This window comes from Ceratina calcarata, unplaced genomic scaffold, assembly GCF_001652005.2.
Source record: "Ceratina calcarata isolate Rehan_Ccalc_2016 unplaced genomic scaffold, ASM165200v1 scaffold329, whole genome shotgun sequence".
Lineage (NCBI taxonomy): Eukaryota > Metazoa > Arthropoda > Insecta > Hymenoptera > Apidae > Ceratina > Ceratina calcarata.
This window is the reverse complement of record NW_017155623.1, coordinates 64,218-74,061: the sequence shown is the minus strand read 5'-3', so window position 1 is coordinate 74,061 and position 9,844 is coordinate 64,218. Positions and strand designations below refer to the sequence as shown.

General features: G+C 40.3%; 1 protein-coding gene across 2 annotated transcripts; it reads right to left on the bottom strand.

Annotated features, from left to right (window-relative positions):
- Positions 1-2,057: 2,057 nt before the first annotated feature.
- LOC108624779 (uncharacterized) lies at positions 2,058-5,158 on the bottom strand. Of its 2 annotated transcripts, XM_026813380.1 has the most exons (4): positions 4,133-5,158; positions 3,965-4,024; positions 3,420-3,509; positions 2,058-2,821 (listed from the first exon to the last, which is right to left on the bottom strand). In XM_026813380.1, the coding sequence occupies exons 1-4, from the start codon at positions 4,142-4,144 to the stop codon at positions 2,600-2,602; spliced, it is 384 nt and encodes a 127-aa protein (XP_026669181.1). In that variant the 5' UTR covers positions 4,145-5,158; the 3' UTR covers positions 2,058-2,599. The 2 variants fall into 2 exon arrangements, with proteins under 2 accessions (XP_026669181.1, XP_026669180.1); XM_026813379.1 differs by lacking the exon at positions 3,420-3,509.
- Between the last annotated feature and the right edge of the window lie 4,686 nt (positions 5,159-9,844).

Genomic DNA, 9,844 nt, shown 5'->3' with positions numbered 1-9,844 from the left:
GTTTGTTTCTCATTACGGAAAGAATCGAACACCCTTGCGTGCGAAATACATCCGTCTCGCATGCACGAATTGTAAAAATTTATATGGAAAAATTATGTAAATGAAATTTCATTTAGAAGCAATCAGCGTGGTCAGCTCGCGTTAAGCTTTACGCAATGCCTGAATGAAGACATTGGAAGGGATTCGAATTTAAATAAAGGTCTTTATAACTCCATCGTGCAGTTTTGTATCAGTGATATAACAGTTCCTTGAGTGAAAGTAGCAGCCTCGTTATTCATTTGCAGAATCGTTTTTAAGGAATTATCTAACAGTAGTAGTATGTATAAAATCTAGTGACAATTTCCTCCAATTAGAAAAAGAATTATTTGTTATTTGTAACTATTTTTAAATAATTTATCATTGCTTTTGGTCTTGTCAATTCCTCAGCCCTGTTCAAAGAACTGGGTTGACCGTGATCAATCATGCTAAACTGTTATTCCAGAGGCTACCTAGAAATTGAGGTAACGTAATCGATGTCTCGTCCGGAAGTAAGCAACGTAGTACTCATTATTTATCAGAGAACATGAGGAGGTCTTTTTAAATAATCATGTTAATACGTTTGAAATGCTAATTGCAGTTTCTACGTAAGTAATTTGAATAGCAAAAAGTACACGTGTCTTTTATTTATTCCTGTGGCCGGAGTAACTCGGGAATGCCCTGGGGTCAGGCAGTAAAAAATTCGCCTGAAAAATTGCACTCCGTCGCAATAACGCCTCAGGGAGTTGCTAGGAGTTGCGATCTAGAATTCCCTGAAACAGTTTCCCTTCTCTCGGTACGTCGAATCCAACGACACTTGACACATCGTTAGCGTACGTTTACTAAATCGTTTAAAGATAAAGTTTTACATTATTTTCAATAAAATTAGATGATTTATAAAATTCATATAGGAACTTCTGTATCGTTGCATGCGCATTTTTCTGTAAATGCATCCAATCTGATTAGAACAGTTTTTAATTACGCGTTTGCGTAATGCTGGAAATTTCTCTGAGATAATTTATTATACTAAATTACGGGTAGTACGCAGGCAGATTATACAACCGAGTGAAATGCAGGATAGAGAACGGACGATTAATGGTACGATGACTGATCGATGAACACGGAAATTCGTACCGGATCATCGCCAGCAGCGATCTATCTTCCATTTAACCGGAAACGTATTAAAAAACTCATTCACGTCTCGAAAGTTCTTTAATTGAAACGTTGATTGAATTTCAGAAGTCAGGCGAGTTAACTGTTCGATCGAAGATAGTGAATCATTTTTTCCAAGTTTCTTTCTGTAAATGATTGCGTAATTTAGAATTTTTGCTTTCTCGTTGCGCAACGTCGAGTAACAATAGTCGTAAACTGGCGGAATTACGACGGTGCAATAGTGATCGTTTTTAAAGAATCCGCACTCTAATAATAGAGAACACGTTCGCTGCGATACCATGTTTCCATTTAATAAAAGTTCTCTTATCTCAGTTACATATGGCAATCTAATCGGTTACGATAATCCGATCAATTCGCACACTGTTTCGAAAAAGAACTAGAGAATTCAGTACGATCGATCGGTGTGGTCGCAGAGCTAGCTGGTCGATCCGCCTGTCTCCCAGCGCGATGCACTGGGAAAATAATGCCAGACAGGCTGAACGTTTTTGTTTGGACGAGTCGTTACCCTGGCGACATTAGATTGATTTGTATCAGAGACACACGGTATATACCTACAACCACTAGCAGTACTCGAGGAAAGTTAGTGTACACGTATGTACTTCGAAACAACCAAGAATATGACATGTGTCCGAAAAATTATATAGCGTTTCAGTTTTAAATAAAAATTTGTACAAAACTTATTTATATTGTATTATGAATTATTATTTAAAATCGACGTAATTTTAGTGAATATGTTTTATTTTTTATATTTTATACTTCGGAGATACAGCCTCCTCGGGGCTCGTCGTGTGTCACAAACGAACTGATACCAGTTTCATACGAAAAAGATTGAAAAAGGTGGGTGGAATAAAGTAACAAAAGGGAGAGTATCATTTTTATCACAAGACATAAAAATGAACTTTTATTAGAAAATAAATAAAAGTGATCTTGCAGAATGTATTTGGGGGTAGAGGGATGGGCGGAAAGAAGTGAAGAAGATATACAATGAAGGCTCCTCCGTTGTCTTCCTCGTATCCACGTGCCGCCAATTTTTATAAACCGCGCAATAATGATTATGCAAAATAAGCTGCTTTCAAGAATGAATGTCGGAGGTGTTCGGGTGTCAAAAATCTCGCCGATCCTGAGGCAGTTGACTTTCGCAAGCTCGACGTACCTCGCCCTCCGTTCGATGGATAATACTGATTCAATTTCTGACTCTCCTCAATTTTTTTCCCTCGAAACGAAGAACCGATTTATTCTGACGACGATTGCACCTTCAAATGTATATCATCCTGAGCTTCTTTAACGCCAGGGGAATTTCGATAATGGCCGTGGTTGTTCGTAAAGCGTCGCTACTCCGGATTCGCCTCAGGACGGCTGTCCAGGATGGATCGCCCTGGGCCGGCGGGTTCGGTTCGTGCCAAGCGGAACCTTAGTCCCACGGGTGATGGGAGACGGGTGCCTTGACTATCTTCACGGGCTCCACGTACTTCTCGACGCCGATCAAGTGCGGGTGCGGGATACCCGCCGAGTGGTACGGGATCTTCACGCTCTGCACGTGCGGGATCTTAATGTTCAAGGGCTGGGGATGTGGCGCCGGGATCGACGCCTGCTGCGGGATCTGCAGCACCTGGTGCACTTCCGGAGCGTGTACCTAAGCCAAAATTCTCCTGTCTCAATCAAACGCCTGACACACTCGATACATGACAGTCTGCGGATTTTTATGTTCAATTAAATTGCACATTAAATTTCACTGTTCAAACATTACAATCTGCTTTTGATAATCGTGAAAAATCCGCAGTCTACCTAATAATCTGTAGATTCGTGGGAGAATTAATTATGAAGAATTATACATTGTACGTTCGAAATGATTTGGGAAGTAACGACGTTGAGAAGAACAGTCTGCCAGCGGTCAGCTGGACTTTCATCACAGAAGAGACCATATGGTTCGATTAAATGACGAGAGGATTCGTTTCTGTCCTGAGATGGACTGGAAAGTTAAGTTACATGACCCATGACTTGCGCTCCGTGTTAAGCAGATTATTGAACACGGGAGATTAGAAATCGCCATCGAGGAGTCATTATGTTACAATGATGAAACTGCGATCGAGTTGGATTTTTAAGTAAACGATGGTGCAAGTGTGAGAATTAATTGAAAGAGAAATAAATATTCCTAATTATTATGTTATGATCTGATCGCGAATTACCTGATTGGATGAGATCGGTTTTAATTAATTTAAACGTTACCTTACCGGTGCCGATACCTTGACTATTGGCGCTGCAGCAACCTTATAATACGAAGGTGCTGGCCAAGGCTGGGGCGCTGGCCATGGCTGCGCGATCTAATTATTTCAAAAACGTTCGTTTCAATCCTTCGAATACGTGAACTATAATATCGAAACATGGTTACGTTTAGTTATTCTCCGAGCGTGTCCAGTTTCTCGGTTGCCAAAGGGCGACGCCGCAGAAGGCGTCGAATTAACACAGTGGATTAAGACAATAAACGAGACGAGAATAAATTCTGAAGAGGAGATTAAGAACAGATAAGAGGTCCACCCAATGAGACTCGAGGTCTCAGTAAATAACTAAAAGAGAAGAGTTTAGAAACAGTGGGATTATGATTAGGTCACTGAGCTTCGTGTAGTAATCGTTCGAAGTCAGTGCTAATTACAAATTACTTTGTTATTTCATGTTATTATTAAACTCTGGATTTTTATGTACAATAAAATTTCAAATATTCATTAATAATCCTTTAGAAATTATGCTATGCATTTTCCTGNATGTATATATTACTCACCGGTGCATGCAAATAGCCAGGGTAGGCACTAGCTGCAGCCACAAGGGCGAAGAGAACAATCTGCACCAAGAAATTGTATTTAATTCATTGGAAAATCAGAAATGTAGAAAGACCGATTATGTTTTACGAAATGGTTCGAAGTAAACGTAAACGAGACTTGAGACTTACGACGAACTTCATCGTGGGTGATTTTTCTTGTGCAGTACACGGGAAAACACTACGTATCTGAGGGTCGACGCGGTATGCTTTTATAGCGGTGCCCTGCCCAGGCCCAGGGAACCAGGATCAGGCGGGGGTACGACGATTGCATTGCATACGGACCCCTTTCACCAATAGCGTTCGACCCTCTCGGACCCCTTATTCGGTGCTCCGTTGACCGCAGAATCGTTACACTTCCGCCTGCGATGACACCCTCGAAAATTTACAATTATTCCGATAGATGAATTTCACGAAGAAGCGTCCTGTCGTCTGTTGAACGTGTAATTGACCTCGTTTAGAAACGACGCTACGGTTCTATTCGATCGACGAAAAAAGGATTGAAATCATGCGAGAAATTCGTCATGCCTTTCCCTTGAATGACTGAATTACTACTCACTTGTTCTAATATCATTGTTAATGTTATATACTGTGTTATGTAAATTGCGGAAGGCTATTGATCATCCTTTGACGTTTCTGAGGATTCAATCAATGAATTTTTTAATAATAAGTATGAATATTAATTAATTTCTGTGGTTTCAATCATCTCGAGGCAGCGGCCACTGAAGAGGTTGCACAAAGAAAAATTGTACAGCACTTCCGGCTAGATTGACGTAACGCGAATCGCAATCGAACGCGCGGTTTCATCGAGGATTTTACGAAATTTCCCGCTGATATCTTGCCTCTACCTTGGCCGTTCGTTTTTCCTACCGACGTGCTTCGTTACCTCTTAACGATTTGAATTTATTATCAGTATTTGAATACCCGATGCCGTTTGCCCCGACTTTCTTTTTCCTCCGTTGTTACGTGATGCTCGATTAAAAACTCGGCCGATTCGAATAAAACCATTACGTGCGACAGAAAATAGTTCGATTACAAAATTAGAACGTTCCACGGTTAATTGAATTTGGAAAAAGAGAATCGGACTGTTCCATGTGGTCAAGCTTAGTGAACAGCAATTAGTCACTCGCTGAATTCTTACCTGGGAAAAAGTATGGAGATAATAGAATAATGTAATGATTCTTTATATTAGGTCTCCTGACAAAAGTATAAAATATTTTGAAATCTAAATTTATTGCGCCGTTGGAAGAGTTACCGTCGATTCGGTCAGCTACAACGAAATTCCTTTTACACGTTTTTGATCCGCGCATTATGCAATTGTAACATTAGAATAAAAAAGTACGTTTCCGTGTGCGAAACACAATTTTCGTCTCTCCCACCCCATTTATCCCAATTATCCCTCGCGTTGCTAATGGGCTACGTTTTACGACTCGCCAATTTCGTAAGCGTTGTAAATGCCGACCTACTGTAACCCAACGAGACCGAGTCCAAGTAAAGTCGTAAACGCATCTAGTTCTGGGTCGTGACTCTACATTGTCTAAAGTTTACACGTTTCACAGAGAAATATCATCATCGATGGGCACCTTACTTAGAAAAGTGTTGCAAGCGAAATAAATTCAAATGATTTTAAGTGAAGCTTGACAATTTTTTAGACCTTCTCGAATGATCATTCTCGAAATGATTGAGAAACGAGAGACTCTTATCAAAAAAGTTGCAAATTTACGAAGGTTGTACCGATTCGAAGTTTCCACCTTGGCACGGTTTCTTTAAAACGACTTTTCACGCTACCTTTGGCCTGAGCGATCACCTTATCGAGAAAACTGGCCACCCTTTACATGGGAGAATGTTAGCCAATCCTTCACCACCACGCTGGAAATCGCTTAAAGCTATTGATTGGTGAAGATTCCCAATGGAATTCCAGCTCTAATTAAATTTTTTACAGTCGTATAATTCGACGTTCAAATGGATTTAATTCCAGCAATGCAAACAATCGAGTCACTCCCTAATTAATAATATCAGTCCTTAACAAAAATTCTGAGATTCCATTTTCAACCAGGAATGTATATAAAATATGTCGAATTAGCTAATGTAGTAAGAACAGTGGAATCAGGCTAGGAACTCGAGTTGCGCATGCAACGAGGCATAAAGTGCAACAAAAATCACCAAAATAGACAAAACGTTGACTAATTAGGGTTGGCCAGATTCATTTCGCGTTTCGTTAACGCTGGCGCCTATTCCAAGCCAGACCATCATTCCCAGGAACGTCGCATTGTTTTCCACGAATGCAAGGGAACCGGGCCAGTTTTCTTGCGAATCCTCCGGAGTTTTCCTCTGGAGAACACTTTTTTGTCAACAGATTGGCAACATAGAACTTTTGCACAATTGCATTACATTTATTTTTTCAAACGACCAACGTAACATCAGAAATAAATGCGTTTATAGAATAGATTATGATTAATAATTTAAGGAAAAGAACTTTTTATAGGAATTTGTGGGACCAGTTGCAAAATTTAACGATCCCTCTTACCGCACCTGATTTCGATTTACTCTCGAATAAAAATGAAACGTTCGTGTAGTTTACGGTTCCGTGAACGTTTTATGCTCCAGAACTTTGCAGCAACAGCTGTTTTGCAACAGTGTGGCTCGCCTCTCCATTCCCAAGAATTTTGCCAAGAACGATCTTATATTTTATATAAATAAAGATATATCACTGTTAAGAGGTATGATAAATATACGCAATCGGTAAATGCGCTTAATGACCTAAAACATCATTATTCCTCGTTTCCTGATTACTTCAAACTGAACGATTTTTTTTTTATACCGTTCACAATGCACGAGCAAAACGTCGAGAGTGAATTCTCCGTTGGCTAGTTAACTCGAATCCAGCTCGATCACTTGCTAATGAGCAACGCTATCGTAACGGTTAGATCTAATTTAGGGTTTCATTGAATTATCAGAGAGAAATCGGGCATGAAATTATTACGCGAAATAATCGTAACTTCGGATTTTAATATAATTACACAAGATCTCAATTAGTAATTTGTTTGCGTAACAGAAGGAGCACGTGTTTTCCATTTATCGTTCGATTCGTGGATCGGCTTTATTGCAAAACGATAAATGACCCGAAAGAAATTCACGGTCTGCTGATCTAACAGAAATTCGAAATGCGAGCGGAGTTTCCCATGGAATCATGAAAACCGATCTTACGTCGTGATTAGGCGGTTCGGTAACGCCGGCGCACGAGGAAACCGAGGAAGCTACGCGCTACACCAGAATTAAGCAATCTCGTTCTATGCAGATAAAATCGGTCAGATATTATGAGTCAGACCGATTAAACTCTCAGTTGAACGTCTGCCATCTGAATACGATCTGGAAATTACCGTTCTCGCTATTAATCTCCTCCGGCCAACTAAACAGGACTCGTGAACGAAGCTAAAGGACTTTAATTAGCAACTATCAATTCTCTTTTTTAATCAGGTTTCATAAGAATCGGATTTATTTAGTAATAACGATGAAGTCGGGCGATAAGTAATAATTGATAGAAAAAACGAGTTGTATTTTTCACGCTAAAGCGACGAATAAATCACGAGAATTGTATCGCGGGGCTCGTTAACGAATCGATCTACACGTCGTAAATCGAGCAGGTGTTCAACTGGTCAAACGATCATTTAATATCCTGGAATAAATGAGTTATTAACTCATCGCCGTAATATCATTGATCACTTTTAATATACTATTTCTTAAAAAAAATTAAACAAAAATTGATCGATTATTATTAAACTATGTACCCTGTCTGTGTATCATGACGTCGGAGATCTAATTATTATATTCAATTCGAAGTGAAAATAACTTTCATCTTCGGTCGCTTTCCTCGGAGGCGAATCATCGTATGATGAATCACTCGTAACGAGCGAACAGATGGCGAGCTGCTCATTTCTAATGCGTCCAGTCCGCGCATTTTTCCCCACTGAATTTGTCCTCGCGAGCGAGCCTCGATTCGTTCCCGATCGAAGAACGGCAGAATGCGATTTCTTGCGGCGATCGCGTTTCTTGACGTCGCCGAAGGGGCTACGTACCGGGTGAGCTGACAATTAGGACTCGCCGGATCGGCTCTCTGTAATAATAAGCCTCGTTTTTCTCGGAACTGTCCAGAAAAACCGCGGGGCACTTACGGCGCGTATAGAGTTCTAATAGCTTCGAATCGAAACAGCGATATACCAGTTTTATTTGAATCCGGCCGTAATTGAACCAGCAATTGCGGCAAATATTATCAAATCGGACTGACAACCCTTTCACGTAAAAAGCACCGGATAATTTTCAGTAATCTGTTGGAATTTCTAAAGGCACGCCGCCGCATTCTTAGTAAAACAATAGTTCGGAGGGTTTCTATCGGTTTTTAACTAGACTCGAAATTGTTCCCTCCGGGGAGCGATGACGAAACAGAATGCAGCTGACACTTAATCATCGCGAAATTAGTAGCTAGCCACGGTGATGTGTGCACGTCCAGCGTGTGTCAAGTGCTCCAGATTCGCTGGCCAAGGATGGCGATTGCATCAATCTCGGGCTGGTACCCTGCGGGCAGCACGAATTCCCATATCTGCGAGTTACATGCCAGCGAGCTTAGAAAGTAAACTTCGGGGCTACGCCTTGGGCCACTGCTCGCTTAATTATTTAATTATACGCGGTGGTGGCGTTACGGAAGGGAACGCAACCCCTGTTTAAAGGCCAAACTAATGGACAATAGAATATGAATATAAATCATGTATTAATTAACGATCTCTTCGTTGTGGAAATTATCATCTTCGTATAAACGATTCGATGTAATATTTGTTCAGAATTAAATCCTTTTTGGGATTCAGAAAATATGCAGTAAATTAGTATCCTTATTTAGTGACTGCAAAAAAGAAATAGAATGGTACTGTTTGTAAAGAGATCGAGGTCAAGTTGATTTTATAATTTATTACTTCAAGTAGTCATGAACAGTAAGGATGGAATTGAAAGTCTGCGATTCTAAAGTTTTGATATTACGAAAAAATAAATGTGCATTTTTAGTGAACCGTTAGGTCAGCCTAATTAGGGCGAATTAAATTATACACACAATATTTTCTGTTGATCTAATCATAATTTCTTATTTCGAAATAATTAGACTCGCGAAAGGCGAGGATCAGCACGCGATGTATTAATCATGATTTACGCATCGGGTTAACGTAATAGGAAGATGACTATTTTCTACGGAAGCTCCCGGCATCAACGAAATCTATCAAGTGTTCCGGTAGGACGCGTATCAACGCGTACGCTGCGCAGACCATCGCCAGTGGCTCGATGCACGGACTTTCATCGCGAAAGCGTGGCGATGGATATGGAAAAGTGTATTACGTCCCGGAAGAAAATACGCGTCGGTTAACGCAACGGGATTCGATGCTCCTACAATCTTGCATCGAAACTGTTCGTAACTTAGTTGCATTCTACCGTCTCCTTCTCATCGTACAAGAAATCTCTCCGTCACGCAATGCAATACTCGAAGTTGTACTTGTCCCTATCTCTCCTGATTTTTAAATGAATCCTTTTCATAGAATTATAACTCCTACGAGAGTCACAATTCTACCTCGAATCTGGTCTAAACGTGCAATAAAATTGTACTCGTGTATAGTGTCCAATTGTCCCATTTATGAGGGACTTAGGCCAAGATCGCTTAAAGATGGAGAATGGGAAATAATTAAAGCAGCCAACGAAATTTGGGACCTCACAAACTTTATTAAAAACAGCTTACAACTTACAGCATTTTATTTAGAAGAATAGACTGTGTTTGAGCAGTAGATTAAGTGTAATTGGGAATTGGACTTG

What these genes read in the sequence shown, in the direction of transcription:
- LOC108624779 (XM_026813380.1), bottom strand. An exon ending in CTGGCTATTTGCATGCACCG is followed by an intron (nt 3,510 to 3,964) that starts GTGAGTAATATA and finishes TGAAATAATTAG; the next exon opens with ATCGCGCAGCCATGGCCAGC. An exon ending in TAGTCAAGGTATCGGCACCG is followed by an intron (nt 2,822 to 3,419) that starts GTAAGGTAACGT and finishes ATTTTGGCTTAG; the next exon opens with GTACACGCTCCGGAAGTGCA.